This window comes from Bufo bufo, chromosome 1 (genome assembly GCF_905171765.1).
Source record: "Bufo bufo chromosome 1, aBufBuf1.1, whole genome shotgun sequence".
Classification (NCBI taxonomy): Eukaryota; Metazoa; Chordata; class Amphibia; order Anura; family Bufonidae; genus Bufo; species Bufo bufo.
The window spans coordinates 552,317,250-552,342,437 of NC_053389.1; the positions used below are offsets into that span (position 1 = coordinate 552,317,250).

Below are 25,188 nucleotides of genomic sequence, written 5' to 3' on the forward strand. Positions count from 1 at the left end.
AAAGGCATAAGTTCACGCACTGTAGCACAGCCCTCACCTCTTGCAAAGTGTTTATATCCACACCATCTCCTTGGATAACACGAATGTAAGGTGGCAAAACTTTGTAGCCTCTTGAGTTTTCTTGCACAGGAAATTTTCTTCCTAAAATGTCTAGCACCTAGGAAACCAAAATGCTACTTAAAAAAAAACATAGCCAAAAATACCCACATGTGCATTGCAAAGACTGTACCAATATATATTCCTGATCAAAAGTTTAAGACCACTTGAAAAATGGCAAAATATCATATTTAGCATGGCTGGATCTTAACAAGGTTCCAAGTAGAGCTTCAACATGCAACAAGAAGAAATGGGAGTGAGACAAAACATGTTTTGAGCATTCAATTTAATGAAAACAACGAATAAACTGAAACAGGCTGTTTTTCAGCTGATCAAAAGTTTAGGACCACAACTCCAATAAAAAACTAAACCCCCCCAAAACAGAAATCCAACTTCCAAACATGAACTCGGTAATGAGTAGCTCTGCATTTATTGCTTATCACTTCAAAATTCGTTTCAGCATGCTTGATGCAAGCATTGCCATGAGGCGAGTGGGAACATTTCTCCAAGTGGTGAAGACGGCCGCACGAAGGCCATCTACTGTCTGGAACTGTTGTCCATTTTTGTAAACTTCCCTTGCCATCCATCCACAAAGGTTCTCAATTGGATTTAGATCAGGGGAACACGCAGTATGGGCCAAAAGAGTGATGTTATTCTCCTGGAAGAAGTCCCTTGTCCTGCGGGCATTGTGTACTGTAGCGTTGTCCTGTTGAAAAACCCAGTCGTTACCACACAGACGAGGGCCCTCAGTCATGAGGAATGCTCTCTGCAACATCTAGACATAGCCAGCGGCCGTTTGACGCCCCTGCACTTCCTGAAGCTCCATTGTTCCACTGAAGGAAAAAGCACCCCAGACCATTATGGCGCACCCTCCACTGTGGCGCGTAGAAAACATCTCAGGTGGGATCTGCTTGTCATGCCAGTAACGTTGGAAACCATCAGGACCAATCAAGGTTAAATTTTTTCTCATCACAGAATAAAACTTTCTTCCACCTTTGAATGTCCCATGTTTGGTGCTCTCTTGCAAAGTCCAAACGAGCAGTTCTGTGGCGTTCAAGGAGACTAGGTCTTTGAAGACGTTTTTTTGTTTTTGAAGCCCTTCAGTCTCAGATGCCGTCTGATGGTTATGGGGCTGCAGTCAGCACCAGTAAGGGCCTTAATTTGGGTCGAGGATCATCCAGTGTCTTGACGGACAGCCAATTGGATCCTCCGGCTCAGTGCTGGTGAATTTTGTTTTTGGGTCTTCCACTTGACTTTTTTGTTCCATAACCCTCAGGATCATTTAAGAAATTCCAAATGACTGTCTTACTGCGTCCCACCTCAGCAGCGATGGCGCGCTGTGAGAGACCCTGCTTATGCAGTTCAATAACCCGACTGCGTTCAAAAGATGTGACTACCTGACAGAAAATGACAATGAATCCACATCTTTGCACAGATTTGGCCTTTTAAAAGGCATGTGGTCCTAAACTTTTGATCAGCTGAAAAACAGCCTGTTTCAGTTTAATCGTTATTTTCAATTAATTAAATGCTCAAAAAATGGTTTGTCTCACTCTCATTTCTTCTTGTTGCATGTTGAAGCTCTACTTAGAACCTTGTTAAGATCCAACAATGTAAAATATGATTTTTTGCAATTTTTCAAGTGGTCTTAAACTTTTGATCAGGACTGTATATACGATACATAGATAGATACGCTATATAGTCAGATACGATATATAGTCAGATACGATATATAGTCAGGTACATAAATATTGGGACATGGACACAATTCTAACATTTTTGGCTCTATACACCACCACAATGGATTTGAAATGAAACGAACAAGATGTGCTTTAACTGCAGACTGTCAGCTTTAATTTGAGCGTATTTACATCCAAATCAGGTGAACGGTGTAGGAATTACAACAGTTTGCATATGTGCCTCCCACTTGTTAACGAACCAAAAGTAATGGGACAGAATAATAATCATAAATCAAACTTTCACTTTTTAATACTTGGTTGCAAATCCTTTGCAGTCAATTACAGGCTGAAGTCTGGAACGCATAGACATCACCAGACGCTGGGTTTCATCCCTGGTGATGCTCTGCCAGGCCTCTACTGCAACTGTCTTCAGTTCCGGCTTGTTCTTGGGGCATTTTCTCTTCAGTTTTGTCTTCAGCAAGTGAAATGCATGCTCAATCGGATTCAGGTCAGGTGATTGACTTAGCCATTGCATAACATTGCACTTCTTTCCCTTAAACTCTGGTTGCTTTTGCAGTATGCTTTGGGTCATTGTCTATCTGCACTGTGTAGCGCCGTCCAATGAGTTCTGATTCATTTGGCTGAATATGAGCAGATAATATTGTCCGAAACACTTCAGAATTCATCCTGCTGCTTTTGTCAGCAGTCACATCATCGATAAATACAAGAGAACCAGTTCCATTGGCAGCCATACATGCCCACGCCATGGCACTACCACCACCATGCTTCACTGATGAGGTGGTATGCTTAGGATCATGAGCAGTTCCTTTCCTTCTACATACTATTCTCTTCCCATCACTCTGGTACAAGTTGATCTTTGTCTCATCTGTCCATAGGATGTTGTTCCAGAACTGTGAAGGTTTTTTTAGATGTCGTTTGGCAAACTCTAATCTGGCCTTCCTGTTTTTGAGGCTCACCAATGGTTTACGTCTTGTGGTGAACCCTCTGTATTCACTCTGGTGAAGTCTTCTCTTGATTGTTGACTTTGACACGCATACACCTACCTCCTGGAGAGTGTTCGTGATCTGGCCAACTCTTGTGAAGGGTGTTTTCTTCACCAGGGTAAGAATTCTTCAGTCATCCACCACAGATTTTTTACGTGGTCTTCCGGGTCTTTTGGTGTTGCTGAGCTCACCGATGCGTTCCATCTTTTTAAGAATATTCCAAACAGTTGTTTTGGCCACGCCTAATGTTTTTGCTATCTCTCTGATGGGTTTGTTTTGTTTTTTCAGCCTAATGATGGCTTGCTTCACTGATAGTGACAGCTCTTTGTATCTCATCTTGAGAGTTGACCGCAACAGATTGAAAATGCAAATAGCACACTTGAAATGAACTCTGGACCTTTTATCTGCTCATTGTAATTGGGATAATGAGGGAATAACACACATCTGGCCATGGAACAGCTGAGAAGCCAATTGTCCCACTACTTTTGGTCCCCTAACAAGTGGGAGGCACATATGCAAACTGTTGTAATTCCTACACCGTTCACCTGATTTGGATGTAAATACCCTCAAATTAAAAGCTGACAGTCTGCAGTTAAAGCACATCTCGTTTCTTTCATTTCAAATCCATTGTGGTGGTGTATAGAGCCAAAAATGTTAGAATTGTGTCGATGTCCCAATATTTATGGACCTGACTGTATAAGAGAGATAGATATGATAGATATAGATATATAATATAGATAGATATATAATATATGTGGATTTATCTATATATCTATCTATCACACACCATATGTAAAGAAACTATACATGCAATAATGCAGAATGTTGGAAATATGTTCTACTCAATCTTACCAGGGCCGGCGCCACCACCCGGCAAACGCCGAGGCCCCCTGCTCCTGGAGGGGGCCCACTGTGCCTGCGCACTCCTGCAGCTGTGTCCTGCCTGTTTTGAATTCTAGGGCAGCTTACCCCAGCAATGCAGACAATTTTCGCCATGTGCACTGCTGGGGTAAGCGGCCCCAGAACTCAGAACACGGTAGATGGAGTTTCGGTAGATGATTGATCCTATGCTAGAATGTAGTTGTTAGAAGGAGTTCTGTGACATCACTGGTCACATGCTCCTTCATGGTCACATGACAAACCTTGACGGCAGCAGCAGCTTGTGGAAGGAGGAGGGGCTGTGGGTGCCTGCAAGATGCAGAGTGAGGTAGGATGTGCTGCTGGAGAACACAGAACTTCATGAGGGGAAGCATATGGAGCTCATATATGAGTGGGCAGGTGGAGCACTCAGGGGCAGTGGGGTTCAAGTGGAGTGGAATCTGGTGCAATTAAAGGGGTTTATCATACAGATCTGGGTGTATTCTGAGGGCCATGATGTGTGTGTCTGTCTGTCCCTGTGTGTGTGCCCCTTTCTGTGTCTATGGCCTCATGCACACCGGCCGTGGGCATCACTTGAATGGGTCTGCAATCGCTCAATGGGAAGCACTACGGAGTGCTTCTGTGGTGTTTCCGTCCGTGCCTCCGCACCGCAAAAAAATAGAACATGTTTTTTTTTGTGCGGTGCGGCCGGATCATTGACCCATTCAGGTTGAATGGGTCTCAATCTGTCCCGGCCGCCGCACGGACGTTGCCAGTGCATTGGGGACCACAAATTGTGGTTACCAATGCACGGAACGGACGCATAACAGCAGTGTGCATGAGGCATTGCTTAGACTCCATCCCACAGTCTAGCCAGTGCCTAATGGGTTACGGTTTAGACCACCTTGTGGTACATGTTGATAATTCCCTTTTAAACCTCAGTCCATGTTCCCTCAGTACTGGGAATCAGTGGGGGTCATATTAGAAGGTAACAAAAGGTTGGAGCATAACTAAAGGTGGAATTCCCTTTTAGATAGAATTTGGTTGATGATTACACAGGTGTCTGTCCCTGTGTGTGTCTGTCCCTGTGTGTGTGTGTGTCTGTCCCTGTGTGTGTGTGTGTGTCTGTCCCTGTGTATGTGTGTGTGTCTGTCCCTGTGTATGTGTGTGTGTGTGTCTGTCCCTGTGTGTGTGTGTGTGTCTGTCCCTGTGTGTGTGTGTGTGTGTGTCTGTCCCTGTGTGTGTGTGTGTCTGTCCCTGTGTGTGTGTGTGTGTGTGTGTCTGTCCCTGTGTGTGTGTGTGTGTGTGTGTGTCTGTCCCTGTGTGTGTGTGTGTGTGTGTGTGTCTGTCCCTGTGTGTGTGTGTGTGTGTGTCTGTCCCTGTGTGTGTGTGTCACCATCACCATGCCCACAGTGTTCCCTTTGTCTTGACGCAGCTGCATCAGGACATTCTGTGCGGGGCAAGATGAAGATGGAAGAGGAGGCAGCACCACCAGCATGGAGTCTGTGGTAGAGGCACACTAAGGACGCAGGTAACACTACTACATGATCTACACTAGTGTTATCTGTGGTTTACATAGGACTACAGGTAACACGATCACATTATCAGCACTAGTGTTATCTGTGGTTTTACATAGGACTGCAGGTAACACTACTACATTTTCTGTACTCAGATAGCCATGACTGTGTTATCTATGCTGTTACATAGGACTGCAGGTGATATCTACTGTATTATCTGTACTCCGAGAGTTACCACTGTGTAAGGGGGCCCACTGAGACTATCGCCCAAGGGCCCACATGATCCTGGAGCCGGCCCTGAATCTTACCTTTATAACTGTATCAAGGGGATCTCCAGAGTCTGGCCGAACTATCAAAGGAGCATCTGCACTTCTTGATTCTATTAAGCTCTTTAAATCTTCTCCCCAGATTTTCTCGCAGGCATTGTAAATATCATAGCTATCACTGACCACAGAAACAGGTACTGAAGAAAACTGTGTTACAATGTGTTTGAAAGCATCCTTCTCATGGTCTTTTCCCCAGGCAGTAATTGTACTGTAACATATGAAGAGAAAACGTGAACAACCATAAGCAGATGTTGTGAGAAACTGGAAATTGTGTCTATAATTAACGCAACATCTTTTCCTGTTTGATAACTGTAAGAGGGATTGCATGAACATAGGATTTCAACACTGTCTTACTGTGTGTGGCGTGCCATATGTACAGACAATTGACACTGTTGCAGACAAATCCTACATTTACCAGCAAACAGTGCAAATTTGGATGGTATAATACTAGTTCACACTAAAAGACCCCAGTCATGCTGAGTATCATCCCTTCCTACTTACACGGCAGACAAGTGTGGACCCGTATCCTCTTCCACTATGGGAATCCCCAATATCATACCCATACCCCTCTCTGGTTTAATAGTCGGCTTCCAGAATTTCTTTCCATTCTAGGTCCAGAGCTGTGGCTCAGATATAAGGGCTCTTTCACACTTGCGTTGTCCGGATCCGGCGTGTACTCCATTTGCCGGAATTACACACCGGATCCGGAAAAACGCAAGTGAACTGAAAGCATTTGAAGACGTCTTCAAAATGCGTTCAGTGTTACTATGGCAGCCAGGACGCTATTAAAGTCCTGGTTGCCATAGTAGTAGTGGGGAGCGGGGGAGCAGTATACTTACAGTCCGTGCGACTCCCGGGGCGCTCCAGAATGACGTCAGAGCGCCCCATGCGCATGGATGACGTGTCCATGCGATCACGTCATCCATGCGCGTGGGGCGCCCTGACGTCACTCTGGAGCGCCCGGGGAGCTGCACGGACGGTAAATATACTGCTCCCCCGCTCCCCACTACACTTTACCATGGCTGCCAGGACTTTAGCGTCTTGGCAGCCATGGTAACCATTCAGAAAAAGCTAAACGTCGGATCCGGTAATGCACCGAAACTACGTTTAGCTTAAGGCAGGATCCGGATTAATGCCTTTCAATGGGCATTAATTTCGGATCTGGCCTTGCGGCAAGTGTTCAGGATTTTTGGCCGGGGCAAAAAGCGCAGCATGCTGCAGTATTTTCTCCGGCCAAAAAACGTTCCGGTCCGGAACTGAAGACATCCTGATGCATCCTGAACGGATTTCTCTCCATTCAGAATGCATTAGGATAAAACTGATCAGGATTCTTCCGGCATAGAGCCCCGACGACGGAACTCTATGCCGGAAGAAAAGAACGCAAGTGTGAAAGAGCCCTTAGATATACAGTATCTCGGCCACATTGTTGCTAATGAGAGCATCAAACCCTTAACTGCCTCCGGACCGCCTAACGCAGAGATGCGTTCTGGCGGCGGTCGATTTGTTCCTCCTTCACGCGAGATGCGAAATCTCGCGAGATTTCCTGTGAACGCGCACACACAGGAGCGCGCGTTCACAGGATCGGGAGATAAACGAGTTGATCTACAGCCTGCCAGCGGTGATCATTCGCTGACAGGCTGTAGATGCAGGTTTTTTTTAACCCCAAAAAGGTATATTAGACACTGTTTTGTTAACAGCGTCTAATATACCTGCTACCTGGTCCTCTGGTGGTCCCTTTTGCTTGGATCGAGCACCAGAGGACACAGGCAGCTCTGTAAGTAGCACCAATCACCACTACACTACACCCCCCCCGTCACTTATTAACCCCTTATTAACCCCTGATCACCCCAGACTCCCTGATCACCCCCCGTCAGGCTCCATTCAGACATCCGTATGTGTTTTGCGGATCCGTGAATCCACGGATCCGCAAAACACAGACGTCTGAATGGAGCCTTACAGGGGGATGATCACCCCATATGACTCCCTGATCACTCCTGTCATTGATCACCCCCCTGTAAGGCTCCATTCAGACGTCCGTATGTGTTTTGCGGATACGCAAAACACAGACACCGCGGATACGCAAAACACGGACACCGGCAATGTGCTTTCCGCATTTTGCGGATCCGCACATTGCCAGAACTATATGGAAAATGCCTTTTCTTGTCCGCAATTGCGGACAAGAATAGGACATGTTCTATAGGCTCTACAAAAAACGCAGTGTTCGCCCGATCAGGCCTGATCTTGTGCGCACACTTGCGTTCAGTCCGCCCCACCGCAGTGACAGAATTTTTTATTTTTTCTGATCACTGCAAAAACACCGTAAAATCGCTGCGGCACTATAAAGATCACTTTTGAGGGGCATGGTGAGTTCATAGAAGATTTTTTTTTCAAGTTAGCGGAAATTGATTTATTTTCTTGTTTTTTCTTACAAAGTCTCATATTTCACTAACTTGTGACAAAAAATAAAATCTCACATGAACTCACCATACCCCTCACGGAATCCAAATGAGTAAAAAATTTTAGACCTTTATATTCCAGACTTCTTCTCACGCTTTAGGGCCCCTAAAATGCCAGGGCAGTATAAATACCCCACATGTGACCCCATTTTGGAAAGAAGACACCCCAAGGTATTTCGTGAGGGGCATGGCGAGTTCATGTAAAATTTTATTTTTTGTCACAAGTTAGTGGAATATGAGACTTTGTAAGAAAAAATAAAAATAAAAAATAAATCATTTTCCGCTAACTTGTGCCAAAAAAAATAATATTCTAGGAACTCGCCATGCCCCTCACGAAATACCTTGGGGTGTCTTTTTACATATACCCATACTGGGTGAGAGAAATATCTCTGTAAAATGACAACTTTGTATGAAAAAATGGGAAAAGTTGTCTTTTACAGAGATATTTCTCACCCAGCATGGGTATATGTAAAAAGACACCCCAAACCACATTGCCCTACTTCTCCTGAGAACGGCGATACCACATGTGTCACACTTTTTTGCAGCCTAGGTGCGCAAAGGGGCCCAAATTCCAAAGAGTATCTTTACGATTTCACAGGGCATTTTTTACGCATTTGGATTCCAAACTACTTCTCACGCTTTAGGGCCCCTAAAATGCCAGGGCAGTATAAATACCCCACAAGTGACCCCATTTTGGAAAGAAGACACCCCAAGGTATTCCGTGAGGGGTATGGTGAGTTCATGTAAAATTTTATTTTTTGTCACAAGTTAGTGGAATATGAGACTTTGTAAGAAAATAAATAAATAAATAGAATAAAAAAAAAAAATAAAATAAAAAAAGATATATATATATATATCTATCATTTTCCGCTAACTTGTGACAAAAAATAAAAACTTCCATGAACTCACTATGCCCATCAGCGAATACCTTAGGGTGTCTACTTTCCGAAATGGGGTCATTTGTGGGGTGTTTCTACTGTCTGGGCATTGTAGAACCTCAGGAAACATGACAGGTGCTCAGAAAGTCAAAGCTGCTTCAAAATGCAGAAATTCACATTTTTGTACTATAGTTTGTAAACGCTATAACTTTTGCGCAAACCAATAAATATACACTTATTGCATTTTTTTTTATCAAAGACATGTAGAACAATAAATTTAGAGAAAAATTTATATAGAAATGTAGTCATGGTTCTGCTAGATGGCCGCTAGCACATCCGCAATACCCAGTCCCTATAGCTCGGTGTGCTTTTATCTGCAATACACAGACACCGTTCCGTGTAAATTCCGCATCACGGATGCGGACCCATTCACTTCAATGGGTCCACAAATCCAGAGATGTGGAATGGAACGCTACAGAAGCACTATGGAGTGCTTTCATGGGGTTCCGTTCCGTACTTGCTCTATCTTTTTGCGGAACGGAAAGATGCGGACACATTCAAGTTTGATCCGTCCCGGAGCCTGCACGAACGTTCTCTGTGCATTGGGGACCGCGAATTGTGGTGCCCAATGCACGGAACGGAACACATACGTTCGTGTGAACAAGCCCTAACACACAAAAGTGTAATAAGAAAAGATGTTCCAAAATTACTACATTGGGGCTGCACATGGTTACCAAAACGTGTCGGCTTTAATTACTCTGACTGCATGATTGTACAATTTGGCTATTGATATTCAAGTTTCCAATGTGAATATTTCGTGGAACTGTGAACTCACCTGTGTTCTGCAGCTGGCACAGAAAATCCAGGTACTGGGTCCTTTGTTCCATAGTATCTCTTTATCAAGCAAATCCCAGCTACAGTATCTGTGCCCTTGAAGTTAACAAGGTGAGCTGAAGCCCCAATTCCTGCAGTCTTAATATAAAGGAAAAGCTATGGTTACCTGACGTGGGTCACACCACCAATATATGATTATATTCATACTTTGACTGTAATCTACACGCAACATTGGTTGCATAAGGAATATTTTCATTTTATCAGCTAGATTGTGAGCCCCATTGGGGACAGCTTGATGCTAATGACTGGGGCTGAAACGATTATTCAATTGAATCGAGTAATTCGACACAAACGAATCCTCGATGCAAAAAATTTGCATTGAGGATTTTTTGGTGTCATGTGACCACGGAGAGGGATAGTGGAGCCGATGGCACTGGGGAGAACTGAAGCCCTTGGGCTGATCACACAGGGGGGAACGAAGGGTGTTGGGGACTGATGGCAGGGGGTCTGATGAGTCTTTATAAAAGGAAAACAGTCTATTAATTCATTTTTTATTCATTAATTGTAAAAATAATCGATAGAATACTCGATTTCTAAAATAATCGTTTACTGCAGCCCTACTAATGACTGTAAAGCGCTGCAGAATATGTCAGCGCTATACTGTATAAGTGCATGAAATTATTATTATTATTATTATTATCATCTTTGGTTATTAAGTTTATTCTTGCTACAAAATTAAGGCCTCTTTCACACTTGCGTTGTCCGGATCCGGCGTGCACTCCACTTGCCGGAATTACACTCCGGATCCGGAAAAACGCAAGTGTACTGAAAGCATTTGAAGACGGAACCGTCTTCAAAATGCTTTCAGTGTTACTATGGCACCAAGGACGCTATTAAAGTCCTGGTTGCCATAGTAGGAGCGGGGGAGCGGTATACTTACAGTCCGTGCGGCTCCCGGGGCGCTCCAGAATGACGTCAGAGCGCCCCATGCGCATGGATGACGTGTCCAATGTGATCACATGATCCATGCGCTTGGGGCGCCCTGACGTCACTCTGGAGCGCCCCGGGAGCCGCACGGACGGTAAGTACACTGCTCCCCCGCTCCCCACTACACTTTACCATGGCTGCCAGGACTTTAGCGTCCCGGCAGCCATTCAGAAAAAGCTAAATGTCGGGTCCGGCAATGCGCCGAAACGGCGTTTAGCTTAAGGCCGGATCCGGATCAATGCCTTTCAATGGGCATTAATTCCGGATCCGGCCTTGCGGCAAGTGTTCCGGATTTTTGGCCAGAGCAAAAAGCGCAGCATGCTGCGGTATTTTCTCCGGCCAAAAAACATTCCGTTCCGGAACTGAAGACATCCTGATGCATCCTGAACGGATTTCACTCCATTCAGAATGCATTGGGATAATCCTGATCAGGATTCTTCCGGCATAGAGCCCCGACGACGGAACTCTATGCCGGAAGACAAGAACGCAGGTGTGAAAGAGCCCTAAGGCAATTGCGAAAACAAGCATGCAGTGTTTCTCAATGTCCTACAATATGCCTTACAGTAGGTTGCACCATTTTTTGCCTATTTCTCCATAACAGAAAAAGTAGCAGCAAACATTATGTAAAGTTGCAATCTTTTTTCCATACATACTAGAGTAACGTCGTGATTAAACTAGTGATCCTTGAAGGATTAAACCAATGACAAGGATTACAACTCTGCACATTTGTGCGATTCTGGATTTTATTTTGTGATAATGCTAATAAATCTCCCAGACAGCTTTGATGAAGGCGGCTTAGCTTTATATTTCACAGACAGCACAAATTAAAGTAGACCTAACCAAGGCACTATTAATTGATTTACTAGGAAAGAGTGACATCAGAATGGTACTACAAAGATGTAGAAAAAATGAGGACAGTGCACACCCTTTTGGTATGAGGTGCAGTGGATAACAGGGACGGATCCCCATATAACATGAGAAAGTTTCCACGCACACTGTTAGAATCAGGGCTGTGGAGTCGGTAGATAAATGGTCCGACTCAGACTCCTCAGTTTTTGGTACTTCCGACTCCGACTCCTCTGTATTTAATATGCGAATGTATTTTATACATTCCTTGAAGGAAAGAAAGGCAACATACATGTCATTACCACAGAACTACTGGCTAGGAGCCGCTGCCTTCTCCTTTGTGAGCTGATCTTCTGCTGAAGATCGGGCAGTGGGGGGATCCAGGACGGGGCATTTATTTTAAAACAGGATTTCCCTAGTAGAATCCCATAGTCATGTTTAAAGTTTAAGCTAACAATCGGAGTTTACAAGGTTTTTATAGCCTTAGCTAAATGACAGCAGTTTTTCCAATGGTTTACAGCTTCAGTCTTGAACTATTGACTATCCATTCCCTTCACTTATACAAGTGTCTAGTCCTGCAAAAAACATATTTACTTAAAGGGAGTCTGTCACCTCCATATGGCCATATACAGTGCTTACATGGCTCTGTAGCACACCTATACAGGATTGTAACAGTACCTTTGTTCTCTTCTTTAGACCTGCACAAGCAGGAAAAAACGAAGTTGAATTCATATGCAAATGAGCATTCGCAAGTGCCCAGGGGCGGCGTTCAGTGTGTAGGAGCCCAGGCTGCTCTGCCTTCTTTTCACTTTACTCCTCCCCAGTCACTGCCTTTGCCCGCCCTCCAAGTCTCTTGCCTCATCGATAGGTCTGGCTGAGGGCATGCGCACTAGGTGAAGCGATGCAGTGCCCACAATGGGGATCACCGTGCGCATGCCCCAGCCCGGCGAAGCAGTGCACAGGCGTGGGATCTTGGCCGGACCTAGCGATGACGTAAAGTACTTGGAGGGCGGGCAAAGGAAGAGGCTGGGGAGGAGTAAAGTGAAAAGAAGGCAGAGCAGCCTGGGCACCTACACACTGAACGCCGCCCCTGGGCACTTGCGAATGCTCATTTGCATATGAATTCAACTTAGTTTTTCCTGTTGGTGCAAGTCTAAAGAAAAGAACAAGGGTACCGTTACAATCCTGTATAGGTGTGCTACAGAGCCATGTAAGCACTGTATATGGCCATATGGAGGTGACAGACTAACTTTAATCAGTGAGAGGCTAGGTTAACCATGGGCGTTGCGTTCCCTGTAACAGCGGAAAGTATAAGTATTGCCGCTCCTTAACTGTGCGTTGCGTGCCATATAGTGAAGCATATGAAAAGCATGCTTCTTCATGGTCACTTAACGTGTTCGCTTTGCGGTAACGTGACGCACTGCATGCATTGGCCTTTATTCTTACAGTAGAGAAGTACCGTATTTTTCGCAAAAGTGGGGGAAAAATAGCAGTGCGTCTGATGGGGGCGAATGCTGCCACCGTCCGGTGAATAGGCTGAGAGGGAGGAGGGGCTGGGGGCCAGCATCTGTTTCTGTAATGGCAGCGGGGCCCGGTGCAGTCACTGTATTCTACTACACCGGGCCCCGCACACTGTAGTATATGGTAATCATATCTAACTTGTGGGTATTGTTAAAGTATTCCAATCATCTTAAATCTAGCGCTGTACTACTTACTACTAACTTCTTGGCAGTCAGGAGGCCGGGTGGGCGCTCGTAGCGTAGCTCACTATGTCACGCGCCTGCTCCGCCCACTTTATGAATGAAGCAGGCACCGGGCCCCGCTGCCATTACAGAAACAGATGCCGGCCCCAATTCACTACACAGGGACACTGTTATGAGGGGGATCTGTAGATGAAACATAAGATAAGATGCTATATATATGTGTCATCCACAGATGCCCCCACAATGATGCCCCAATAACAGTGCCACCCACAGATGCCCCCATAATAGTGTCATCCACAGACCACCATTAGTTCAAAACCCACCAAAAGCACACCTTTTGGCTAAAAAATGTCTTCTTATTTTCCTCCTCAAAAACCTAGGTGCGTCTTATGGGCAGGTGCGTCTTATAGGGCGAAAAATACAGTAATTAAATTATAAATTTTTGTGAATTGGGACATTTAAACTTTTTTTTATTTTATTCCAATTTAAATCTAATAGGAGTCGGAGTCGGTTAATTTTTTGCTGACTCAGACTCCAGGTACCCAAAATTGCCTCCGACTCCTCGACTCCACAGCCTTGGTTAGAATGCAGTTAAAGTATTTATTGTATCTCACATTTTGTGTCCATTGAGATAGAATATAACATTTCAGCATATAGGACCCAAATACATCCTTTCATATTTCCATAATAAAGGAAAAAACAAACAAAAATGGTGCGGCTTTCCCAAAGAATATGTGCGACTTGGTATCAGACGTTTCGGTCTGGACCTTTCTCAATGAGTCGCAAAAAATAAAAGTATATATATTAGAAAAAAGGAGAGACAAATAGCGCAATAAGCGAAGCTTGCCAGAAAACTATAAGTATAACAATGATAACAAGGGGTCAGCGTTACCTGTACCATGGGTATGGCAGAAACAGTAATCAATGAATGGTAGGTAGATAGCAAAGAGTGTGCAGGCTGGGGAGCGGAATGGCCCTGTGGTGTGGCCATTCCGCTCCCCAGCCTGCACACTCTGCTATGAAGAAGCAATAAAGTCTTGATATTTCATCAGATCCTGGCGAGTGCCGCGTTCCTTTTATCTACCTACCATTTATTGAGTGTTTACTCGCATCCACGCTGAGCACCACATCTTCAGGGTCTGTTTGCCGAGCCGCGGGTCTGTGACTTGCAATGGAGTAAGGGGCACAGGTGATTTATCGACTTGCAGTGCCACTGTATTCCTTTACTTTACTCTCCTTACTGTCTATAAGAAACAGTAATCAGTTTGGGGGTCCACCTCCTCACACCTTCAAAGGACAGGTGTATATGCCATCTCTATTGATTGGCATGATAAACTGCGGTATACAGTATATCCCTGTTCATGACTTTAACACACGGATCTCACTTGTTCTGCGCTCACACAGTTTATTAAGGGTGATACAGAGAGTCATTTTCTTTGTATGTCCCCCTTGGGGAGAAGTCCCCTTGGAGGAAGGCTTGTCCACTATGCTGGATACTTTTATGCGATGGTCTCAGTATCTATGGGAGACACTACAATGTGTCTCGTCAATTCAGGGTACTTCTTTCACTGTGATATGAGATCTATTCTCTGCCTCAATGATCGCTATTATTGCCCTGACCTATATGTCTATTATGCCTCAAAAAGACAGTCCACAGACGCAATATATTTACTATAAACTGTATCCTTGTTTGCATCCTCCAGCTCTTTGCGCTTACCAAGGCAGCAGGAGGAGGTGTGTTGTTTCACACCCCCTCGTCTGATTGGACGGACTGCTGCAATGCTCCGCCTGGGGGAGGGGTTGTTGGATTAAGGAGAGCACTGTGGAGGCTGCGGCAGGACTACGTTTAGCTGCCGCTAGTCATCAGTAGCGTGCAGCGTTCATGTGCTTGATACATTTTGTTATTTTGTTTCACTAGTTCTACGCGCTGACTCCTGATGAATTGCTGGCAATGTCCAGCTATGAAACGCGTTGAGTGATCTAGAAACAGAAAGTAGTTATGTAGCCTTTAGTATTCAGGGCAATTACAGTAGGAAACATAGTCAGGTCCATAAATCTTGGGACATAGACAATTCTTACATTTTTGGCTCTTTACAGCACCACAATGGATTTGAAATGAAACGAACAAGATGTGCTTTAACTGCAGACTGTCAGCTTTAATTTGAGGGTATTTACATCCAAATCAGGTGAACGGTGTAGGAATTATAACAGTTTGCATATGTGCCTCCCACTTGTTAACGAACCAAAATGTAAAGGGACAGAATAATAATAATCATAAAGCAAACTTTCACTTTTTAATACTTGGTTGCTAATCCTTTGCAGTCAATTACAGCCTGAAGTCTGGACATCACCAGATGCTAGGTTTCATCCATGGTGATGCTCTGCCAGGCCTCTACTGCAACTGCCTTCAGTTCCTGCTTGTTCTTGGGGCATTTTACCTTCAGTTTTGTCTTCAGCAAGTGAAATGCATGCTCAATCAGATTCAGGTCAGGTGATTGACTTGGCCATTGCATAAAATTCCACTTCTTTCTCTTAAAAAACTCTTTGGTTGCTTTTGCAGTATCAGTGCTCCAGCCTAAAAAAAATACCTAGTAGCCATTGGCTCCTGAACTGAAAAATTTAGGAGCCAAATCAAATTTTTAGTCGCCAAATCGAAACTGAATCAAAATTTTGGTATCGTGACAACGCTATGCCGATCAGATCGGCGTAGGGTTGTTTTGAAACCAAAATTTTGATTCGCTTTCGTCACCATAAAAAAGTATTGCGATACTCAATACCGCGCAAAAAAAACAAACAAAAAAAAAAGCCGCGTGCATTTCGCATTTTATGAAACATTCGGCCCATAATAGAACCGTCCTATCCTATTTTTTGGGGTGACAAGTTGACTAAAAAATGGCGAATGCTCACCGCTTAGGAGATATTTTTGAATAATTTAATAGTTTGGACAGCGCTATGTAATATGTTTATTTATTTATTGTTTATATATTTTATATGTAAAATTGGGAAAGGGGGGATTTAAACTTAATATTTTAGGGTACTTTCACACTAGCGTTATTCTTTTCCGGCATAGAGTTCCGTCCTAGGGGCTCTATACCGGAAAAGAACTGATCAGTGTTATCCCCATGCATTCTGAATAGAGAGTAATCCGTTCAGGATGCATCAGGACGTCTTCAGTTCAGTCATTTTGACTGATCAGGCAAAAGATAAAACCGCAGCATGCTACGGTTTTATCTCCGGCGAAAAAAAAATGAAGATTTGCCTGAATGCCGGATCCAGCATTTTTCCCCATAGGAATGTATTAGTGCCGGATCCGGCATTCAAAATACCGGAATGCACCCGCACTAAATCCGGACCCATTCACTTCTATGGGGCTGTGCACATGAGCGGTGATTTTCACACATCACTTGTGCGTTGCGTGAAAATTGCAGCATGCTCTGTTGTGCGTTTTTCACGCAACGCAGGCCCCATAGAAGTTAATGGGGCTGTGTGAAAATCGCAAGCAAGTGCGGATGCGGCGCGATTTTCACGCATGGTTCCTAGGATGAAAGTCTATTCACTGTATTATTTTCCCTTTATAACATGGTTATAAGGGAAAGTAATAGCATTCTGAATACAGAATGCTTAGTAGAAGGTCAATATAATAAACATTGGTGGCGCAGTGCGCCCCCCCATAACCCCAATATAATAAACATTGGTGGCGCAGTGCGCCCCCCCAACACCCCAGTATAATAAACATTGGTGGCGCAGTGCGCCCCCCCATCACCCCAATATAATAAACATTGGTAGCGCAGTGCGCCCCCCCTCAAAATAATAAACATTAGTGGCGCAGTGTGCCCCCCCCCCCAATATAATAAACATTGGTGGCGCAGTGGGCAGTGCCAATGAGGGTTAAAAATTAAAAAAATTATTTACTCAACCCTAACCCGCCTCCTGTATTTGTATAAGAAACGTTGGTGGCACAGTGCGTTCCCCCCCCCCCCCCCCCCCCCAAGTATAATAAACATTGGTGGCTCAGTGGGAAGTGCCAATGAGGGTTAAAAATAATAAAAGAAAATTAACTCACCTCCTCCAGTTGATCGCATAGCTGCCGGTCTCCTGTACTTACTTCTTTCTTCAGGACCTGTGGTGACGTCACTGTGCTCATCACATGATCCATTACCATGGTGATGAGCTCAGTGACGTCACCACAGGTCCTGAAGAAAGAAGTAAGTACAGGAGACCGGCAGCTATGCGATCAACTGGAGGAGGTGAGTTAATTTTATTTTATTATTTTTAACCCTCATTGGCACTTCCCACTGAGCCACCAATGTTTATTATACTGGGGAGGGGAGGGGGGGGGGGGGCCGCACTGTGCCACCAACGTTTCTTATACAAATACAGGAGGCGGGTGCCGGAATCAAATAGCCGGCACCCGACCTTTGTGACAGGGGGCTGCGATCAGCTACAATTAACCCCTCAGGTACCGCACCTGAAGGGTTAACTCAACTGCAGCTGATCGCAGCTCCCTGTCACAAAGGTCGGGTGCCGGCTATTTGATTCCGGCACCCGCCTCCTGTATTTGTATGACAGGTCAGTTTTCTTCATTGGTGGCGCAGTGGCCACAGCTCCTCCCCTCCTCCTCCTCCTGCCTCTTCTTATTGGCAGAGGCGGCGGCAGCAGCAGCACAGGGGGGAGGGAGAGACTCCTCCTGCGCTGCTGAGAACGATCATCTCCTGTGCCGCCGCTGTATTGAGCAGAGCTGCGGCGGCGGGTCTAGTCGCAAATGGCGACAAGACTAAAAAGTCTTGTCGCCATTTGTAAATTCTAAGTCGCATTGGCGACCATTTTGGTCGCCATCTGGAGCCCTGAGTATGCTTTGGGTCATTGTCCATCTGAGTTCTGAAGCATTTGGCTGAATATGAGCAGATAATATTGCCCGAAACACTTCAGAATTTATTCTGCTGCTTTTGTCAGCAGTCACATCATCAATAAATACAAGAGAACCAGTTCCATTGGCAGCCATACATGCCCACGCCATGACACTAACACCACCATGCTTTACTGATGAGGTGGTATGCTTAGGATCATGAGCAGTTCCTTTCCTTCTCCATACTCTTCTCTTCCCATTACTCTGGTACAAGTTGATCTTGGTCTCATCTGTCCATAGGATGTTGTTCCAGAACTGTGAAGGCTTTTTTAGATGTCGTTTGGCAAACTCTAATCTGGCCTTCCTGTTTTTGAGGCTCACCAATGGTTTACATCTTGTGGTGAACCCTCTGTATTCACTCTGGTGAAGTCTTCTCTTGATTGTTGACTTTACGACACACATACACCCACCTCCTGGAGAGTGTTCTTGATCTGGCCAACTGTTGTGAAGGGTGTTTTCTTCACCAGGGAAAGAATTCTTCGGTCATTCACCAGTTATTTTCCGTGGTCTTCCAGGTTTTTTGGTGTTTGAGCTCACCGATGCGTTCCATCTTTTTAAGAATGTTCCAAACAGTTGTTTTGGCCACGTCTAATGTTTTTGCTATCTCTCTGATGGGTTTGTTTTGTTTTTTTAGCCTAATGATGGCTTGCTTCACTGATAGTGACAGCTCTTTGGATCTCATCTTGAGAGTTGACAGCAACAGATTCCAAATGTAAATAGCACACTTTAAATGAACTCTGGACCTTTTATCTGCTCATTGTAATTGGGATAATGAGGGAATAACACACACCTGGCCATGGAACAGCTGAGAAGCCAATAGTCCCATTACTTTCCGTCCCTTAACAAGTGGGAGGCACATATGGAAACTGTTGTAATTCCTACTCCGTTCATGATTTGGATGTAAATACCCTCAAATTAAAGCTGACAATCTGCAGTTAAAGCACATCTTGTCCATTTTATTTCAAATCCATTGTGGGGGTGTATAGAGCCAAAAATGTTAGAATTGTGGTGATGTCCCAATATTTACGGACCTGGCTGTATGTAGGGCAAACAGTCTTTACAGGCATCTCTAGTGGCAGTCGGATTAAAGTGAGCAATAGCAAGCTCAGGTTATCAGCAGAGGGCTAGTAGGTGTGTGGATGATGTATGAGTTAAGTGTGCCCTATATGTTTGCGCCCTTACTTTAGTGGGAACCACACACTATATAACGTTCACCCAAAGTTCCCACTACTTGTCAAAGACAGACAGCTAGTTTTACTGACATTTTAATTAGTGTTACTGAATAAAGTTTTTTTGTTTTCAATTTTTAGCTCTATCACTTCAATAGTCAATCACCACATAGGGGGGAGATACCTCTATTCAAAGTATAGCTAATAAATCACATAATAGAAGGCTAAACCATAGTTGGCACACTCACTTCATTGAAGATTGTATACAGGTATAAAGCAAGATGACATATTCCAAGACATGATAAAATGATATTGTTAGGGGTATGGCAACAGAGGGTCCAGACTACAATGGTATACAGTAACATTTTGGGCAAAGGGAAGTTAGAGAGACCAGAGAACGACAGTAAAAGTCTAAGAGCAAGATGCTGAGGGCTAAACAAGGAAAAATAGGACATTGGGGAGTACAAAGAAATGAACTCACCTAGGGGTATATGGGGTGAGGCACGTGTTGCTGGAGGGTGCCTTGTATTGCCTATTGCAGTTATTTTTTAAATAGTGGGCACAGTGGAAGGGGTGTAGGGCAAGGAGGACGCAATGTCCGGAGGGAGGAGGCGCGGTATAGGAGGTGCCGGGCTAGTTGGGGAGGCGCTGGTGTCAGGCAGCCAGGGGACGGCAAGCAGGCCTGCGCTGTGAAAGTCTAGGTAAGGGGCGGCCATATTAAGTACTGGTGAGCACCTGTTAGGGACCATGCATGCGCACTGTGAAGGACAATACCAGGCACCATATTGGTAAAGGGCATGGATAAGGAGGAAAGAGGAATGGGAGAATAGTGTTGTATATGAGAAAACTAGATAAGGAGCAGGTAGAGAACAAGGTCTAAATGAACTGTGGAATAAAGAAAGAAGGAAAATGAAAAAAAAAAAAAAAAAAAACGGGAGAACAGAAAATATGAATGTGAGCAGAATGGGTGTGTGAATGGGAAATAATAAAAAAAAAAAAAAGTGACAAAATGACAATTGACAGAATGAAAGCATTAAAAAAAAATGAAAAAATAAGTAAATAAGAATGAAGAAATGAAAGAATATAAATAAAAAGAATTTAGATGATCTTAGGGTACTTTCACACATGTGTTGTTAGATTCCGGCAAGCAGTTCCATTGACGGAACTGCATGCCGGATCCTGAAATCTGTATGCAAACGGTTAGCATTTGTTTTTCCCGGATCGGGCTGACAAATGCATTGAAACACCAGATCAGTTTCTCCGGTGTCATCCGGAAAAAAGGATCCGGTATTTATTTCTTTTTCAAATTTTTAAAAGGTCTGCACATGCGCAGATAGGGAATTTCAATGGAAATTAATGCCGTATCTGGCATTCCGGCAAGTGTTTCGGAACTTTGGCCACTGGCCAAATACCATAAGAGTGACTGAACTGAAGACATCCTGATGCATACTGAACGGAATGCTTCCTGATGGGCAGGCTTTAGCGCTGCCCTAGCCGTTTTACTGGGCTGCCCCATGGAGAGCCCCGGTACGTCACCGTAACTCTTGAAAATGCCTTTGCCCTGCGCGATTTAGCGCAGGGCAAAGGAGAGCTTTGGAGCATGAACTGCTCCAATGCTCAAGTCAGGGTGGCTGCCTGGGTGAAAATGGAGGTATGTCCGGGTTCAGCTCTGAACCCAGACAACCCCTTTAATATGGCCGCCCATTCACAAGACATCTGCAGCGCAGGCGCACTTCTCGTCTCCCCGACACCAGCGCCTCCCTAGCTAGCCCGGCACCTCCTACACCGTGCTTCCTCCCTCCAGACATTATGTCCTCCTTGCCCTAAACCCCTTCCGCTATGCCCTCTATTTATAAACCGCCATAGGCAATACAAGGCACACTTGTATACCATTGTTGTCTGGATCCTCTGTTACCATACCCCTAACAATATCATTTTACCATATCTTGGAATATGTCATCTTGCTTTATGCCTGTATACAATCTTTAATTAAGCTAGTGTGCTACCTATGGTTTAACCTTCTATTATGTGATTACTAGCTATACTTTGAATCGAGGTATTCTCCCCTATGTGACCCCAAACTATCATGTGATTACTGATCCTGCCATACCCATGGTACGGGTATCTCTGACCCCTTGTTATCATTGTTCTACTTAGTTTTCTTCCAAGCTTCGCGTATTGGTCTTTTTTTTTATATGGGACGGACCGAAACGTCCGATACCAACTCACACATTTTTTTGGGAAACCCGCACAATTTTTGTGTTTGTTTTTTAATTTATAATGGGAAAAGATTACTTACAGTAATTGGAGCCCACAACAGCAACGTGATCAAGAGGATCTGCCCCCAAAGACAGGAAACCTGCACAATAAAAAAATTTAAAAAAAGGCGAAGATCCTCTTTTCCCTCAGTGTGAGCATCCAAGCATGAGAGAAGCTCCGCCAACAAACTTTTATACATCATAATCACCTTTATTTTTATTTTTATTTTTTTTTAACCACTTCACATCCGGGCCATTTACCCCCTTCCTGACAGAGCCTAATTTTGCAAATCTGACATGTCAATTTATTTGATAATAACTTTGGAACGCTTTTACTTATCCAAGCCATTCAGAGAGTTTTCTTGTGACACATTGTACTTCATGACAGTGGTAAATTTGAGTCGATATATTTCACCTTTATTTATAAAATAAGCGCTGTTTCCTCCATGCTTCAATAAAGCCACAGATTTGTTCATCAGTGAAGTGCCGGTCCTTTGCTTCATATTGTGAGTGGGCTTTCATACCCTGGACACGGGCACCACGACTCTGCCAGAGGAGTGCCGACCGTCTTCAATTTTTGTATTTATAAAATTAAAAAAATTTACCAAAAATTTGCAATTTTCTAAATGTCAATTTCTCTGCTTTAAAAACAGAAAGTGATACCTCATAAAATATTACTTAACATTCCCCATATGTCTACTTTATGTTGGCATCATTTTGTAAATGTCATTTTATTTTTTTAGGATGTTAGAAGGCATTTTAAAGAAAATTTCCAAAAACCACTTTAAGGACCAGTTCAGGTCTGAAGTCACTTTGTGGGGATCTTAACAATTTATCCGTATCCTCAGCTGGAAAGCAGGATCTTCCTCCTTCCTCATTCTCGTCCGAGGAAGAAACCAAGGAACAATCAGAATCTAAGATATCCGCTTCTTCAATTTCGGAATCAGAAGAGGACCGATGCACCGGGGAAATATGACGGCCACGTTTAGAACCTCTTTCTACGGGCTTCTTGCTTGCTAGGGATGAATTGACTTCAGATCTAACCAAGGCCTGAAGACATTTATAGAAGGAGATAGACTCCTCTGCCACAGTTTTATTTATACAGACTTGACATAACTTATTGTCCCTTTCAGGGGGGGCAAGGCGGCTTTACAAAGCACACATTTTTTATTTCTCTTTTTAGCCATCACCTTTCTAGGTTTCCCCTAGAGGTAAGAAGTGACAGGGAAAAAGAATTAGATAAAAAAACCTAAGCATATTTTCCATTGTCAAATCATACCACTTAAGTACCAGGGCAGGGTTGGCTGTGGTATCTTCTGAGATCTTGTCCTCCTCCATATTGGCTCCGCTTCCACACTGAACCAACTCCCTTGTCCAGGGAAAAGGATACGCCAACCAAGGACAAAATTCCAAACACCCTCTGGTGTTTTATACTGCGGGGGCCCACACCATTTCAGAGCGCACGCCTCTCGTGTGTGTAACATGATCCATACACGCCGCGTCAGTACGCACATGCGTCATGGACATCACTTCCTACCGCCGGTCAGGCCCGGAAGCTCCGCTCTTCCCCTCTTCAGGCTGCCAGCCTATAGCGCATCAGTGATGCCGCCAGGCCTTCAACCCCCAAGGGACTCCCTCCAGAGGTTGTGGCGTCTCTGCTGATCCCCCCCACGTGCATCAGTGATGTTGCCGGGACCACTGGTATGGAGCAGGGATTGGGAGAGATACAGATATCTTCAGTGCAATTCTTCTTAATGACATGCAGGCTTCCCCTCAGACAGAAAACCACACTGAGGGAGAGGAGGATCTCCACCTTTTTTTTTATTGTGAAGGTTTCCTGTCTTTGGGGGCGGATCCTCTTTCTCACGGTGCTGTCGTGGAGGAGGGAAAATATGAAAGGATGTATTTGGGTCCCATATGCTGGAATGTTATATTCTATCTCAATGGACACAAAATGTGAGATAGAATGCAGTTAAGTATTTATTGTAACAGTGTGCGTGGAAACTCATGGTATTACAAACATCTCACCTCATCATTTAATTATGTTAACGCTAAATAAACTTATTCTGCAAAAAGAACTGCACACCTTCACTTGTAGGTTAAAGGGGTTTTCCCATCTTGCTCGGATATGTTCCCATTGTCTGATAGGTGCAGGTCCCAGAAGTGCGACCCGCACTTATCTCGTAAATGCAGCCGGCAAAGTGGTACGCCCTCATTGTCTGAGATGGGAAAATCCCTTTAACCTGTTAATGTCAAGTTCATACAGTGTATGGAACACTTAAGAGCATAAAGAGCATTCTGTACACTGGTTGCACAACGCCACTGGACATGGAATCTAGTGTGTCCCTAGAAGGGGACACAGTTTTCTCTGTCTGACTTCTTGTCATATAAGGAGAAAAAAAATAAAAAATAAGAAAGAATGTAATGGAAAGGATGTAGCTTGGAGGTATCCTGTAGACACCTGAGGGGTAAATATAACTGTACAAACAAGTGCAACACATGACTGTGGCATCTTACCTCTTGTGAAGAAACCCCTCTGTAGCCAAAATCATGTAATTTGTACTCCAGACCTGTCAGACTACCAGAGGTTTCCAATAAATATTTGGCAAGAATCTTTTTCTGCTCTCTGGAGTTTGTGGCAACAGTGATTGGGTACCATGTTTGCACAAGGATGGTCTATATAAAAACAGATCAACCAACATGTAAGAACTAGTAGAGCTGAAATCAAAGTAAAGTACCTGAACATACAGAACAGAGAATAAAAACTTCAAAGTTTTAGCTGGTGTTCATGCTTTTTAAGACCCGTCCCTCAACATTACTTCCAGAGTCACAGGGAGGAATGATCACTACCACAGTCATTCCTCCCTTATTCAGTTCTACCGATTATCAGTCGCACATCCCCGATTACACATGGAGATGTGCCACTTTAAGCTAGGGATATGGAAGATACTGAGCATTACTACTAGGGCTGAAACGCTTCATTGATTAAATCGATAAAATTGAGGCACAAAAATCCTCGATGCAGGGAATCGTTTAAATCACATGACCACGGAGCGGGAGTGAAATGAAGCTTCTCACTCACCGCTCCGTGGCCTCCCGAGTTCCGACTCGGCACCGTGCAGCAGGGCCTTGCGTACACACATCGTCAGCAGCGCTGGCTGACTGTGTGACGTCAGGTCCCAGTGCATGCTGGGATGAAAACACATCTCCTGCGGACTCCATGTGCCAGCGCACGTAGCACTGCCATTAAAGGCAAGTATAAAGTTAGCAGCACCAGCGGCAGGCCATGGGGGAAACTGGGGGCACCTATGAATTGGCAATGGCATGTTATTGGCGGTGGGGGGGATGGAGAGGGGTTAATGGGGGACATAGTGGATGGCATGGAGGCACAGGGGAAGGGGGACATCATGGCAATCTGGATGGCATGGAGGGGCTGATGGCAGTGCCATCAAAGAAGCACATTGCATGGAGGGGCTGCTGATCTGATGGCAGTGGGGGACATGGCAATGGATGGCATGGTGGTCTGGCTCTCATTGCACTGCAGCAAGGGAGGGTGTGATCATGGTGGCAGGCGGTCTGATTGCGGGCTTGCAGCATGGGGAGACTTAGAGGGCAAGGCTGCCTGACTTGGGGGGGGGGGAAGGGGGTGTAGTTTGATCTGATGATGAAAATCA

The 25,188-nt window shown here is 44.5% G+C and overlaps 1 protein-coding gene across 1 annotated transcript in view; it reads right to left on the reverse strand.

Annotated features, from left to right (window-relative positions):
- NAMPT (nicotinamide phosphoribosyltransferase) overlaps positions 1-25,188 on the reverse strand; it is a 69,232-nt gene that overhangs the window by 7,496 nt on the left and 36,548 nt on the right. Inside the window, exons 5-8 of the mRNA XM_040412753.1 lie at positions 24,032-24,190; positions 9,647-9,783; positions 5,460-5,685; positions 38-157 (exon numbers count right to left, since the gene is read on the reverse strand). Of these exons, the coding sequence (XP_040268687.1) occupies positions 38-157; positions 5,460-5,685; positions 9,647-9,783; positions 24,032-24,190 (642 nt within the window). The remainder of the gene's footprint in view (positions 1-37; positions 158-5,459; positions 5,686-9,646; positions 9,784-24,031; positions 24,191-25,188) is intronic.